Genomic DNA, 15,929 nt, shown 5'->3' on the forward strand with positions numbered 1-15,929 from the left:
TGCCATTACAAACATGCTGAGAGCTCATGCTGAAAACTGCAGCATGCTAATAGAGCTAAAAGGAATTAGTTTTATGGCTGTGACTTTAGGAAAAAGGAAGATACAGCCATTTCTGCGTTTTTACCACTTTCTGTTGGCTGGCTTAGCAGGAGTGCAGTTCCTGAGATGGTTGGTTGCCTGCCATCTCTGGTTATCATCCAGAATGCCAGCACAGGAAGCATCCCCATCATCTCAGGGTGGCCATACTTCCCTGGCTCATGAAATTCCATTATACACTATAGAAGGATGAAGTTACAGTACTGTATTTAACTACCTTGACTTTGACCACTGCCCGTGAAAGGCACTTGGGCATCACCCATGAAACATGAATTAATGCAACTACACAGCACTGCTAGGCCACCTAGCTTTGCTGGTGTGCCATGACACCAGCCATGCCTGCCGGGTCAGCTCAGGCAAGTCGGGGCTCCAATTGCCCTGTGAGCACAGACTTGGCATTATTCCAGGGGACTGTCCCTCCACTTCTTCCCCATACTATTTCAAGAGAAGTAAATCAGCCCTCAGATATAAACTTCATTGGTTGGGCCACCTCTCATTCAGACCATAAAGGAATCAGAAAAATCAAGACAAAACAAAGCTGTCCTGTACATTCTCAATTTCCAACATATCTTGCTCTAACACCAATCACACTAAAACCCACTGAATTCCAGTACCTCACTTCAGTGCTGTAGCAGCTTTGTAAGACACAGTAAGAACTACCAAAATGAAGACAGCATTCTCAGCCTTCTCAGCCTTCTCGTGTTGACTGCATTACAGCTGTACTCACTTTTTTGCCTAATTGTTCCTCTTTAGCACTCTGTGGCAAAACAGTCACTCCTAAAGAATGAGCACTAGTGAAGAAAGGAGGTCTGTGTAAACTGATTTTCCAAATGTAACCTGCTGTTGCTGGACTGCTTTTGTACAAAAGCCAGCAAGTTTAGCTCAATTATGCAGCATAAGCCCACCAATATTCCAACAATGAAGAAAAGCAGGTCTGTCATTAACAGCCTAAGACAGCAAACCAGCTTCCTTAAAAGTTTGTTGATATCAAGTATACAGTCTTTCCAAGTAGGATCTTGCTCCTCCTTCTGTATAATGTTCGAAGAGCTCCCTTATAGCAGTACATTTATTTCTTAGGTGGGTTATGCTTGGAGATACATGTGTTAAGGTACAGCAACTTCTAACAATGCTGTCTTCCAGATGGGGCACACTTCCACAGAACCTTCACATCATCTGGTGTCACTGAAGAACACAAAGAGGCTGTACAAAACCATGGTCACACACTTTTGTAAGCTGCACTGAATGCTGCATCAGAGAATGACTGCCAAAATATCAAATAGGCAGCCTGAATATGCACTGTGCATGCAACCTGTAATGCTTTTCAGCCCTCGAGGCCCCTTGTGAGAAAGGAGCAGTTAGCTCAGTGTGAAAGAGCAAGGAAGAAGGGGAGGAATATAGGCTAAAGTATACAAGAGCAGCAAATGTGAGACATGACTCCCCTAAAGAGCCATGTACAGTGTGCCATCACATTATGCTCCACAGAACTGTGCAAAGTGAAGCATGTGCCACTACATTTTACTAAGTAAACTGAAGTCCATTCCTACCAAAGCCAGTCCTTTGCTCCCTGAACATTTTCAGCCCCACTGCACAGGCTGCAATCTCTGAAGTATCCATCAGGTACCTGTTTGAAGACTTAGAAAATCTATTCTTTTGTACTACAAACTTTATGTAGCAACATTAGCAGCTGAGGCAGAAGGACGTAAGGGCAGTTAGATCAGCCCATCATCTAGCTGGACTGCAGAGCCTATAAACCAGAGGGACACATTCCAGGATGAAAGAACACTGATGGACAAGAAGCTGGTAGCAAATGCTACAGAGTAAAAAAAAATGAATTAGTTCAGCTTTCATTCCCAACACACACACAAGGCATGTTTGTGGTCAGGACATCTAAAGGAGTTAGAGTTGAGTTGTAAGTTTGTATGACTTGTAAATATTTTGCAAGGATATATGTACCCTGCTTGGTGCTGCTGCTGAATGAAAAATGGATGGAGAGTGACTGACCCCTCCAGTCAACGCCCATGACAGCATTGATGATGACTGTCACCATGATATTTTTATGAAAATCCTTTGCTAGGATTTTTCTCCTATTCTAGCTGAGAAGCCTCAGAAAGGAAATGTAAACAATAACTATCTGATGGCTGTGGAATGTGGTCTGGAGGTTGTTTACCAACAGGTGCATCTTTGATTGGTCTCACATGAATTGTTTCTACTTAATGACCAACTATGGTTCAGCTGTGCTGACTTTCTGAGAATCATGAGCTTTTGTTATTCATTCCTTTCTATTCCTTGCTAGCCTTCTGTCTGTATAATTTCTTCTATTCTTTTAGTATATCATTTTTCATTTAGTATAGCATTTTTCATGTAATATATATCAAAATATAATAAATCAGTCTTCTGAAACATGGAGTCAAGATTCTCATCTCTTCCCTCGTCCTGGGACCCCTCGAACACAGTCACAGATGACCACCAAAGTGTCAGCACTAAGCAGTGGAAAGCAATGAGTTTAACAAACTGAGGTAAAATTCAAAATTGTTCTTGCTCTGCTTCCACTTCTGACTCCCATTTTGTTGTTCTTTGCAGTCGCCTAAAGTTAAAGTCAACAGTGGAACATGGCTTGAATCAGAGAGGATTACTAGAACGGAATTGCAAAAGGATCCTGTATTTGTTTTATTATTCCTCCTTTCCTGTAACCAAGGAATCAAGAAGCCAACAAAAAACTAAGCTGTGTTCAGACTAAACAAAAGGGTACTACCCAGTCCAAATTAGTTATGGGAAATGCATAATTCCTCTACAGTTAAAAGTTATCTCCCCTATTACAGGCCAGTTTCTTTCTCTCTTCAGGCTAAGTTGTATATGAAACATTATTCTGAACACAATTTTTCTAAAGATTGTAGGATAAATAATTTAGAAGGTTAAAATATCGCCTCCCTTCATTCCACATTGACTGTTCAAAGATCCTCCTCTTACATGAACTCTCCTGTATCTTTAATTAGGCTAGAATTTCCATAAGAGGACAAAGGGAAGTTGGTATCCAACTTCAATTGAAATGCAATAGGAGTTGAGCATCAACTTAATAGTGTCAATCTTTAGTAAAATGTGGATTGGCTTCAGAACACCCTGGAGATGTGCTGAGCTCTGCTTGCCTGCTTCAAACTGCTCAAGTAGAGCATGAAATGGAACCTCAGGGCCATTTTCTGGAGTACTTGTTGGGGCTATTACATGGGGAATAAGAGGCAACTTTAAATTAAGGGACTGATAGCTGCTGTGTTACATGATAAGGGTGGCTGTTGTAAGCTGCCCATTTACCTCAAATTCCACAGGGCAGCAATATTTTTGCTGATAATGTAGCAAGCCATAATGCACACATTTTGACAACTAAAACTCATTTCTGAATTGGCAGGGACCAAAGAGAATTTCTCAGATAATGGAAACCCAGGCTGGGATTCCCTATGATCTAGTTTAGTTTAGGCCCTCTGTAATATGACTATATCAGAATTAGAAAAGAGACTAAAATGTACTAAAGCTAAGTCTAAATTTTTAAGTGCTGTTCCTATTATATAGTACTCACTTGTGAACAATTTCAGCAATGATTTTTTTTCACTGAGGATACACAATGTACTGGCTAATAAGCCAATTCTCTACAATTGCTCCCTTAATTACTTTGAAAACATACAGTAACAAGATGTGTCTTGGAGTTATAACATAAACTTAAAATTAAGAATGAATTTTACCAGAGATTTTCTGTTTCAAAACTATAAATTAAGTCTATTTGGCTATTATGCTGTAATATAAACCAGGGCCATGAGGAAGGGAAGTTCTCATCTCATTTACATTATTTACATTATTGTAAAGCAAGAGTAACTCAATTAAAGTCAATAGCTTTGAACTTCCTTAAACAAGACAAGACCTATAAGGGATTACAAGGTTGTTTTAAGCATGCCCAGTTTAAAGAAAAAAGAGTCTTATCAGGTTTTGCTTACATGGCCCGCAAGAATCCAAGCTGCTGCCTCACTTTGCTGCTACTACCTTGTTTTTGGGGGCAACTCAGCACTTAGCTCTATGTAACATCTCAAATGGCAATCTCTAATTTCTTCCCATGCTTCTCCCTCATCACCCCACTCCCTCCCCCCTCCCCCCCCCCAAAAAAAAAAAGCTAATATGGATATTAATTGCAAAGACACTCAGCAAACACAGAAGTTTTCACTCACATATCCAAATTCAGACTGAAAGCAGCAGAGTAATCTAATCTGATTTCCTGTATATCATAGTCACAGAATGTGAATCAAATTATTCTTGGGACCATAACTCAGGTTTGACTAAAGCAAGTCCTTCTGAAACACATCAGGCCTAAGATGAAAGCTTTAGAGAGAGGGAATCAGTCATGTCCCTCATGACTTCACTCTGGCTTAGAACTGCCCTCGTTTTAAAGAAATTTCAATCACAAGTTTGTTTATATTCAGTTAATCATGTTCTTCCCTGCTAGACTTAAGAGCCTGCAGTGCCTTTGTCCCTGCAGAGATACTCAGATTTTACAAAATGAACTTCCCACCTTTTTTTTTCTTTCAATACCTTCAGGAAGTCTGAGCTCCTTAAGACTCTTATTGTTAAGCTTTTATAGTCCTGGACACTTTGGAAAGGCTCTTCCTTTGGTCCTTTATTTTAATATTGATACTAAAGATGCATACTGTATGCCTGTATGTACTGGCTGCCTGGGCACACTCTGGCTCATGTTCAGCTGCTGCAGACCAGCTCTCTCAGGTCCTTTTCTGCCAGGCAGCTTTCCAGCCACTCATCCCCCAGCCTGTAGCACTGCATGGGGTTGTTGTGAGCCAAGTGCAGGATCTGGCACTTGACTTTGCTGAACCTCATACAATGGCCTTGGCTCGTTGATCCACCCTGTCCAGATCCCCCTCGCCCTTCTGCAGGTTAACACTCCCACACGACATAGTGGGATAAGGGGGCACTCAATCCCCTTGTCCAGGCTGTTGAAGATGATATTAAACAGGGCCGGCTCCAACACTGAGCCCTGGGGAACATCACTTGTGACTGGCCACCAGCCACTCTCTGGGTCCAGCCATTTTTTACCCAACAAAGAATACATCTGTTCACACCATCAGAAGCCAATTCCTGAAGAGAGAACTCAGGATATTCCTCACCTTGGGACTCTTGGAAAGCAGGACTCACGGCACAGAGACAGCTTCCCAACTCCACAAACCCACATGAAATATGTATTGATAAAATTTTTATATAAATATCAAAAATTCCCTGAGATGACTTTTTTTAAAAAATAAAAATGGTCCCATCATGGCCTGTTGGGTTGGAAAAGCTTGGCCCATGTTCTTTGGGGTACATGCTTAGTCTAGCTGAGGCACATGGAAAATTAAACCAGAGCAGTTATCTGAATTTAATCATGGCTGTGGGCAGGCAGATTATTTGGGTGGTAGCAGTCTTTTGCCTTACCAAGGACAGCCTGCTAAAAGATTTAATTTTCCCCCCTTACAACCGGGCTGCTGACATTGGAGTGGAAAATAAATCAATGTGATGACTGTGTGAAGAGCTGGGCAGTGAAAAATTCCACCAGAAAGGCCTCTATTGAAAGCTGAGAAATACACAAAGCTCGGGGAACATTAGGAAGCAAGCCTGCTGGTTTATAGAAGCGCAGTGGGGGCATACATCTCTGGTCTCTACAACATCGGTTTATATTAAGCTTTATTTTAAGAGTGATGATTACATTGGCCGTGTTTCAGTCCCAGTGCCAAAGATGCCAAATAAATATCGAATACTCTCCAGGGCTTCCTACCACCCCTACCCGCTGCATTTGAACCACGCAAATTAGACAGAATTGACATTGGAATGCCTAAGTCTGGGAGAGAACGATGTATTTCCCATCCTTGGGGCATTTTTCATCCTGTTTATATGAATACAGACATGTTAGGCATACAGCACTAATTCAACGAGTTACAGAATATTCAGCATGCAGGCACACATACAAGTCACTGGCCTGATTTGTAAGGCCTAATTGTGAAGTTAAAACCATATGAATTCACTAGTAAGTCCATACTGAAGCCAAGAGACACAGCCATGCCACCCAGGACCTTGAATAGTCTTGAGAAGTTAAAAGATGGCACTGATTCCTTCTCCATTATGAAAGAGGAAAGCAGGGGATCAACATGACTGTCAACACATTGGAGGAATACCCATAGAAGTAACATTTGTGCAGAGGCACTTCCATCTCCAGACCCCGGGCACATCAGTCATTGTGCCATCCCTGCAAGCTGCCCCAGCACTGACTCCTTTTATAGTCAGGCAAATCCAGACTCACAGAAACCTTGCCTAGCTGAGGCAGTGTAGCACTTTTAAAATGGCCTGTCCCGAGGCAGCGCTGCAGGGATCTGCTATTATCAAGCAGGAGGGGGAGACACAGACTCAACTTTCCTCCAGTTCCCCAGGAACAGACTTCTGCCCACCTCTTGCAACAGGCCTGACCTGTTGCTCCTTCCAAAAGGGGTGGACACGCAGCTTGGTCAGAGGGGAGGGCCATGAAAAACAGCTCCTCTCCTCATCGGCAGGCTGGCTGCAGCCTTACAGCAAAGCCACAGCGCTGGTCCTGCCAAGAATTTGGTTCACATTCTTCACTCCCTGTGGTAGCCACTAGGCCACACGGTCTCCTTCAATCCATTTGCATTTTATTAGGTCTTTTCATGCACCAAGGGACAAAAGAACAAGCCACTTCCTCCCACTGTGCTCTCATTTCACACTTCAAATGGGCTATACTAACCTTTATGGTGGAGCAGCTGCCAGGGAGGAGGGGCAGGAGGAGGCAAGCAGAGCTAGGATGACAGGACAAAGCAGCCTCAGATCCTCTCCCAGCAACCCAGAGAAACCCAAATCAGTCAGAGCAACACCTTTCCCACCCGCCCCCACCTCAGGGTCACCCAGACCTCTGCAGCCACCTGGGTGGCATTCAGCCATGCTTTCTGGACTCACCTCCCACCCCCAGTAGGTGCTGCTGAGTTAATAGCCTGTACCATGTCCGTAGTCAGAGCATCAAGTAAGCTGGTAATAAATTCAACTTTCTTCCCTTCTGGGCAGCCTGCAGAAAGAAAAGAGGAGGTTTAATGCAAGAACACACAGTCTCCTACCCCAATTCAGCAAGGATCAGTCAGAACCTCCTTTGTTTTTAACACAGCAACAACCATCAACACAGTCCCTAAGGAAAGGCAGAAGAATCCCTCAGTGGGTTTCTCTGCATGGCAATTTGTCCTGCAGCTTTTGTCCAGGCACATGCAGGGTAATCAACAATATCTGGCAGGAAGACCGTGTGGTTAGCTTTATGGTCTCACCCAGTTCTCTACCAGCAGAACCGCAGGGATGCGCTGGAAGTGCCTGGCAGACGGGAGTTCCCATGGTGACACTTGCAGAGAAGTTTACAAAACAATTCATTACCTCCTGGATCATCTTCTGAGGCAAATGTGGCTGTTCTGAGGCCCTAATTGACAGATTAAAGTATCCCAGAGCACAAGGCAAGGTCTGCTGCTTGCACTCTCCTCTTCAGGCACAGAAAGCATTGCCTGCCAGCGCCTACCACAATAACTCATTCTTCACACGATCACTCCACATAGGAAATACGTCAAACTGAGTTGGTATGCGGCAGTCACCTCCAGTCACTGCTGGCTTAAGCAGGACAAAGTGGGTTGAAGATGAGCTTGATAACCATTTCCATTACCTAGTGCTGAGGCTGTCTAGTTCCCCGCCATTATAACCACAGACTGACAGAGCCTTCTATCCTAAACAGTGCCAGCCTGTTAAAATGAAACTCTCCATCTCCTCATCTTTAAAAGGCAATCTATGGTGTTTCCTTGCTGCTTAAAGTAAGCTTCATTTACTGCCCCATGAACACTGTGACAACTGTTCTAGCCTGGAACAAGCTAAGGGACAAGGAACCAAGAACAGGCATGCTTAACTTCAACACGCTATTGTCAAAACTGTTGTCCAAAACCCATCACCTGCCATCCAATTGTCTTCTCTTGATGTGACAGAGAAGCCATCATCACATCCCTCACCTCTTTCCCCAAACCCCCCAAACCACCATGCACTACCAATTATTCAGTTGATTAGGGCAGCAGATGTCAGCAAACAGCCTCCCACAGCAACATAGAGCAATGTCAACACTTTCTGCTTTTCTTGAACAAGCAAAGAAGAACATGTACCACAAACAGAGCACCAGAAACTTACTGTAATCCCTTGACAGCTGAAAGCAGCTTGCAAACTGATCTGACAAAAGTCCTTCCTTTGCAGTATTACAGGCTCTGTCCTCTGCAATAGCTAACCAACAGTCCCTAGCCTGTCTCCGTATTATGTACACTGCACACATGCACACCCCTCAGCAGCCATTTGGCATATGGTCCAGAAAATGTCAGCATTGTAATGGGTAAGCTGCTATTGCAGCCAGAGTAGACCACTCACTTGAAGGAGCTTTTTGTTGAGGTAATGAAAAGGCTGAAGAACTATTTGCTACAAGTCATCTCCCTGGGCTCCCAGCATCTCACCATCTGCAGGAATTAGCAGTTTGCCATTTGCTATGTATAAGCAACATTTTCCTCCCTTCTTCCTTATTTACTTTTGGCCACAGTCATGACAGGTTGTGAAGAGAGCATGTGTAGGTGTGCAAAGATCTGAACTTGGGTCTTTCCCACCTGGGCCTCCGCAGGGTCTCTTCACACAGGCCCAGAAGCGCACTGCCTGCAGCACTGAGAGTCTAAAGAATGGGCAAACCTCTACAAGAGGAATAAAGTAAGGGGTCCCCCCTGACAGAACTGAGTGCAGATGATGCAATCAGTCTCAAATTAAAGCAGGAATTTTTCTTGACATTCAGTTCTGCTAAGAAATGAGAGCAGAAAAAAAAAAATAAAAAGAAACATTCTCTCTCACCCCCTGCAGTTCTGGCTCATCAGTAAATTTTTGCGTACAAGAGCAGCTAATCAAACAAACATCAAGATTGCATAAGAAGTTCATGCAGCACAGCGTTTCTCAGGCAGATAAACCAGGGTCAGATCCTCTGTCTCCCCATCTCTCCATAGACAGGGGTATTTTCAGTAATAGGAATCACAGAATCATAGAATGTGGCTAGGGTTAAAAGGGACCTTAAAGGTCATCGAGTTTCAACCCTCCTGCTAGGGGCAGGGATGCCATTCACTAGATCAGGTTGCTCAGGATCCCATCCTGCCTGACCCTGAGCACTTCCAGGGATAGGGCATTCAAAACTTCTCTGGGCAACAATCATACCAACCAGTGCAGCCAAACAGAGCTTGCAGTTTACACAGGCACAGAAAACTGGCTTGAGCTGAGAGGGCAGCTCTCCTGGAGGCTGATACTGGGACCAGACTGCTAAGCTACAGAGCATCCCATGTCCTCTTCTGCATCAAGAAGTTCCTGCTCCTTTGTCTGGCTTCAGTGGACAAGGGAAAGGAGAAAGGAAACAAAACCAGTCTGTCTTCTTGAGATCAGAAATAGAGTCTCAAAGAGAAAGCCAATGTGCAAAGTATTTTTGCAGAGGATTTCTGAAGAGGCAGGGAAGAAGTGCAAGGATAGGTGGTAAAGCAATGGGAATGGCGAATGGGGAATCAAGGATGTAAGGTTATTCCATTTTTAGTGTGATTTCCTAAGGAAATGAGCCCTAATGTAATCCATTTAGCTGGCTTCCCTCCCCCTACCCTACAACATAATGTTTGAACCAATTGGTTGATTCCCTTTGAATGTGAAAGGGAGGCAACAGGAAATTTTTACATGACTCGTGAAAATGAGGAGCTGCATAGAAGAGAGCCCTGCTGAGGGAAGAGTTGCTAAGCAGAAAGGTGTGGGGTCTGAAATCAGGAGCCAGCAGGACCACAATTAGGAGACACACAAAGCAGATCTGGAACAAATTTAATTTCCTTTGCTAACCTGCTCAGGAACAACTCACTTTATGCTACCCATAGAACGTTAAGCTGATCCAGAGTCACCAGCTATTTCTGCAGAATTAGTGGTGTCCACCACCCCCTCATGGTGCAGAGGGATCCACTGTAGCTGGTGTTTTCAAGTAGTCCCCACCCAGGAGAGCAATCAGCCTGTCAGTTAAGGCCCCTCACTCTGCTCCTTAGAAGGGAGCCAGAAGGAAAAAACAGAGCACAGGCAGGCGGGATAGCATTTTTAAGAGCTGCACTGACACCAATGCCCAGCAAGTGTTCCTAGCAGAAAAAAGGTAGGCAAAGAACAAATTATGCTTGCCACTCTCTTAGGAGGGAAAAACAGAACATAAAACAAGGAGCGGTGGGAAATAAAACGTATCTCAGGCAGAAAAGGAGGAATAAAGTCCAGCTAAGTGAGAAGCCACCATTAGGTAGGGACCTCAGTACACCGTGAGGGTTGTCCTGCCTGGTCCATGCAGTCAGTGTAAGGGAGCAAATCAGTACCCTGATTATTGGCAGTTGTGTCCTCTTCTGTAACTCAGGGAGCAACAAGCTGCTGAAAAGCCCTGCTAAACAGAAAGGATCTTGTCCTGGTCAGGCTTTAAGGAACATTCAGTGTTGAGCCCATCCTTCCCCCAGGATATCTCCAGGCATCCTGGTTTCTCTCCACAAAATTCTAATCCCAGAAATGTTTTCAAAGGGCAGACAGGCAATAAACACACCCAGGAGAGACCCAGCCTTTTCCAGTTCCCTGCTGAAACTGAAGGTGATCTTAAAAAAACCCCCACAGAATAAACCCCATGGTAAAGCATGCACTGTGAGGAAAATCCCCTATCTACTCAACAATATTCTTGGCCTCTTAAGAGTCCCAAGGTGAGACAAGGTAAGAAGGCAGAGGTAGGATCTTGTTCCTCTAACCTGGAAGTTCTCTGTCCTTGAAGGGATCATCAACCTCTGTGCTCTTCGATCTGGCATCGCTTTCACACACTGGAGTCTCATACCTGAAAAAGGAGAACAGCAGAAGCTAAACTATGTAACATAGCTTTAGTGTCATCACACAGTCACTAATCACAGACTAGTCTGAGCTGGAAGGGACCAGCAAGGATCATTGAGTCCAACTTTTAAGTGAGTAGGCCATACAGGGATCAAGTCCACAACCAGACCATCATTAGCACTATGCTTTGACCAGCTGAGCTAATCTCAGGTTCAATGGCTTGTGCCTTGTCTGCTTACTGCAGGGGAAACCAATAAAGTTCCAGAAGAAATACCACTCTCAAGCATCTGACTGTTTATGGACAGTCAGCAACAGCAGCAGAAGTGGAAAGAGAAAGAAGAACATACTTTGAAGTCCAGTACCAGCTATTAACCAAAACCCATACCCTCTTCCAATTCTTGTGGACAAAGGCTGAATTTTTTTTTTAAAGATGTCCATGCTTTGCAGAATCACTATATCTAGCCAAGTTTAGCCCAGCTCTTACTGGGACTTAAACCTGTTTACTGTTTCTTACTGTTTTTGCAACTTGCCAGACCCACAATTTGTTTCCAAACTCTAAGTGAGAAACAATTCCTCAGGCAGTTTCAAGATAGAGAGTGACTGAAAAAAAAAATCTATCTCTGGTTTAAAATCTACCCATGCACAACAAGCAGTCTTCTAATTCCCTTCCAGTCAGGATTCAAGCAGCTGCAACATGGCAGTGTAAAGCAGATTATAATGCAACAAAGATACTTGTCTTTTCACTGCTCGTGCCCATAATCTATACTCTTAAGCAAAGCCCCCATTCCTTCTACCTTACAAAAGCAAGCCAGAAGGAAAAAAGGCTGCTTTGCATGTATACTTAACAGAAAGTATTAGAGAAAAAGTAAGGACAGTAGTTAATGTCCACCAACTCCTACAGAAAGGGAGCTGCACAGCAACACTCAACAGGGAACATCACACACAGCATTGCTTGCTCTAGGGAAAGCAGTGTAGGGCTGACTGCTCTAGAGTGAGGAATTGGTTTCATATTGCAATAGTATTTTTTTATATCTCATCTTCTCCAGTCAGGCACCTTCCCAGGCCTGCCTATAGCTCTCACCGTGTGGAAGTACCAGGCAGGGGACGTCCCGTGTCCACCAGGACACACCAGCAGTACCCAGTCGACTGGTGGCATTGCACTGGTTTGTAAAGTCCTCCGGGAGCGCACTCAGGGATGACGATACCCTCCCGGGGGTTCTGCCTGGCCTCCTCCAAGGCGCTCTGCCTCTCCTGGTCACAGGAGTGAACTTTTTCTGGAAGACAGAAGGGAGGTTGGAGGGGGCGGAAAAATAATCAAATCAAGATCACTTTGCTCAGGTCAGCAGGATACGGGTATCCTTCACATCAGGAGCCCTTTGTGTCTGTTTCCTTCTCATCAAACATCAGTATGTCTACATCCTCAGGGACTGAGGGACTTCTGGGTTGAGAGCTTTCTCCTACGTTCAGCCATGACACAAGATTCTGGACTGAAGACATTGACTGCTGGGTGCTCAGGATGCCAGAAACATCAGAAAAAACTCTTCTTGATCACTTGGGTTTTGGAAATGAACTATCAGGTAAAAATAATTCACTGTTAATGCAGCCATGAGGTAAGCATTTCCCAGATTGTTTTTGCAAGCTGGAGATCCTAAACTGTGACTTGTATTTTCCAGTTAAACTAAGGATGCAAACACCCTGCCCTGCCCCTCTGTCTCTTTCTCCAGACTGCAAAACACTCCTCCCTCTTAATATCACCTCTCCAACATGATCCCAAGAGGAGCAGGTTATGTTTTAACACAGATTTATCCAGTGCAGACAGCATCTGCACACACCTCAGCAGGGAGCTGAATGGGGTATCCCACTTGACCCCCACTGCCATCACCTTTCCAGCACTCTCCACTGTTGTCCTCACCTGGAAAACAAAGGGCACCCAACACTGCTTTCTACTGAGTGGTACGTAAGGCCCTGTCCCTTAAGAACACAGGAAAGGCTATTTCCAAAGGTATTGTCAAAGAGAACAGCAGTGGCATGCACCAAAGAACGGGAAGAAGGCCAGAAGTGGCTTCTGCAGCCAGCCTGGCACACAGAGCCCACTCACTGCCCGCAAAGGAGTGTAGGGTGCATGGACAGTGCCAGGCTGCTGCCTCTCACATGGACCAGCCATCTAAGGGGGAAGAGAAGCGCAGAGTACCTGCAAGATGATAAGACTTACTCAGCTCAACAACCAGAAATTCTCCATTATAACTCTTCAGGTATTCTGGCCTTTTGACAAGCAGAAAAATTATTTCAACTTTGTAAACTACTGAAAGTATCACAGTGAGGAAGAGAAAGCAGGCAAGACAGCTGCCTGCTTTCTAAGTCTAGGGTAACAAAAGACAACAATCTAACTCCACTCCTAACATTTATCCTTAGGAGAGCGATGAAAAACAGAAGCAGGAAAAACAGCTGTCCTCTTCTTCCCTAGCCTTCCTCTCCCCTGCAGTTTACTGGTTTTAATTTTATTTTTATAAATAGGCCACAAGACCTGTAATTCCTTGCCACAGCCAAGAGCTACCTCAAGACTTCAAGATATAAAATTTTTCCACTGACCAGCAATGACATCCTAGGTTTACCGCAAATCTGTAGATGTTTGCATCATCAGCTAGCAGGCACAGCACAACCTCATCATCCTGCTCCTGTGACTGGCTCAGCACACAACTAACACGTGCTCAGGTTCCCTCTATTTTGCCTGCCTGTGGGTACACCATTAGTTATACCTTGTATTTAGGTGATAAATTATGCTGTAGAGAGAATAACTTTTGTTCCATATTTGGGGAACAGAAGGGGTGCCAATTTACAGCTTGGTAAAAGCAGATACAACAAGAGACTCCAGCAGGTCTGCACAGCATCACCTGAGTACAGCATGCCTGGGTACCAGAAGCATTTTTACTGGTTTCTAATTGAACTGTAGCAGCTGAAAGAGTCTCAGAGACCCCAAAAAGTCTCACTCTCCTCAGATCACTGTCAAGGCTGGGAATGTGAAGGCCACCTGAACTTTGCCACAAACAAACCCATACAACAGAAACACAGAATTAATGTCAGTAAGTCTGACTCAAGCAGAGAGAAACTTGACCGAGAAGGAGCAGGAGGGGATAAAGTCAACAAAAACTGAAAGGGAACTCAAGCCTCAGCTGATATTTAAGCAGACTTCACTTTGCTGACAGATTTCACATCTGGGAAAAAAGAAAAAGAAGAAGAAAAAGAAGAAAAAGGAAAAAAAAAAGAAGAAGGAAAAAAAGAAGAAGAAGGAAAAAGAAGAAGAAGGAAAAAGAAGAAGAAGGAAAAAGAAGAAGAAGGAAAAAGAAGAAGAAGGAAAAAGAAGAAGAAGGAAAAAAAGAAGAAGAAGGAAAAAGAAGAAGAAGGAAAAAGAAGAAGAAGGAAAAAGAAGAAGAAGGAAAAAGAAGAAGAAGGAAAAAGAAGAAGAAGGAAAAAGAAGAAGAAGGAAAAAGAAGAAGAAGGAAAAAGAAGAAGAAGGAAAAAGAAGAAGAAGGAAAAAGAAGAAGAAGGAAAAAGAAGAAGAAGGAAAAAGAAGAAGAAGGAAAAAGAAGAAGAAGGAAAAAGAAGAAGAAGGAAAAAGAAGAAGAAGGAAAAAGAAGAAGAAGGAAAAAGAAGAAGAAGGAAAAAGAAGAAGAAGGAAAAAGAAGAAGAAGGAAAAAGAAGAAGAAGGAAAAAGAAGAAGAAGGAAAAAGAAGAAGAAGGAAAAAGAAGAAGAAGGAAAAAGAAGAAGAAGGAAAAAGAAGAAGAAGGAAAAAGAAGAAGAAGGAAAAAGAAGAAGAAGGAAAAAGAAGAAGAAGGAAAAAGAAGAAGAAGGAAAAAGAAGAAGAAGGAAAAAGAAGAAGAAGGAAAAAGAAGAAGAAGGAAAAAGAAGAAGAAGGAAAAAGAAGAAGAAGGAAAAAGAAGAAGAAGGAAAAAGAAGAAGAAGGAAGAAGAAGGAAAAAGAAGAAGAAGGAAAAAGAAGAAGAAGGAAAAAGAAGAAGAAGGAAGAAGAAGAAGGAAAAAGAAGAAGAAGGAAAAAGAAGAAGAAGGAAAAAGAAGAAGAAGGAAAAAGAAGAAGAAGGAAAAAGAAGAAGAAGGAAAAAGAAGAAGAAGGAAAAAGAAGAAGAAGGAAAAAGAAGAAGAAGGAAAAAGAAGAAGAAGGAAAAAGAAGAAGAAGGAAAAAGAAGAAGAAGGAAAAAGAAGAAGAAGGAAAAAGAAGAAGAAGGAAAAAGAAGAAGAAGGAAAAAGAAGAAGAAGGAAAAAGAAGAAGAAGGAAAAAGAAGAAGAAGGAAAAAGAAGAAGAAGGAAAAAGAAGAAGAAGGAAAAAGAAGAAGAAGGAAAAAGAAGAAGAAGGAAAAAGAAGAAGAAGGAAAAAGAAGAAGAAGGAAAAAAGAAGAAGAAGGAAAAAGAAGAAGAAGGAAAAAAGAAGAAGAAGGAAAAAAGAAGAAGAAGGAAAAAGAAGAAGAAGGAAAAAGGAAGAAGGAAAAAAGAAGAAGGAAAAAAGAAGAAGGAAAAAAGAAGAAGAAGATGGAAAAAAGAAGAAGAAGGAAAAAAGAAGAAGAAGAAGGAAAAAAGAAGAAGAAGAAGGAAAAAAGAAGAAGAAGAAGGAAAAAAGAAGAAGAAGAAGGAAAAAAGAAGAAGAAGAAGGAAAAAAGAAGAAGAAGAAGGAAAAAAGAAGAAGAAGAAGGAAAAAAGAAGAAGAAGAAGGAAAAAAGAAGAAGAAGAAGGAAAAGGAAGAAGGAAAAGGACACTGTTCCCAAGATGTATGTGGACAAAGAAGTCACTGAGCCAGAGGCCTGCCAGCTCCCTAACAAACCACTGACATCAAAGGGCCCCACTTACCGACACAGTCTGCTGACAGCAATTCACCTCTTGGC

The 15,929-nt window shown here is 43.1% G+C and overlaps 1 protein-coding gene across 11 annotated transcripts in view; it reads right to left on the reverse strand.

Moving 5' to 3' along the window:
- Positions 1 to 15,929, reverse strand: part of SMOC1 (SPARC related modular calcium binding 1) — a 161,242-nt gene that overhangs the window by 15,111 nt on the left and 130,202 nt on the right. For all 11 annotated transcript variants that reach the window (XM_038136806.1, XM_038136805.1, XM_038136804.1 and 8 more), the window contains 3 exons: positions 12,119 to 12,311; positions 10,962 to 11,044; positions 7,084 to 7,189 (listed from right to left, as the gene is read on the reverse strand). In XM_038136806.1, coding sequence (XP_037992734.1) covers positions 7,084 to 7,189; positions 10,962 to 11,044; positions 12,119 to 12,311 — 382 coding nt within the window. The remainder of the gene's footprint in view (positions 1 to 7,083; positions 7,190 to 10,961; positions 11,045 to 12,118; positions 12,312 to 15,929) is intronic.

This window comes from Motacilla alba, chromosome 5, assembly GCF_015832195.1.
Source record: "Motacilla alba alba isolate MOTALB_02 chromosome 5, Motacilla_alba_V1.0_pri, whole genome shotgun sequence".
NCBI lineage: Eukaryota > Metazoa > Chordata > Aves > Passeriformes > Motacillidae > Motacilla > Motacilla alba.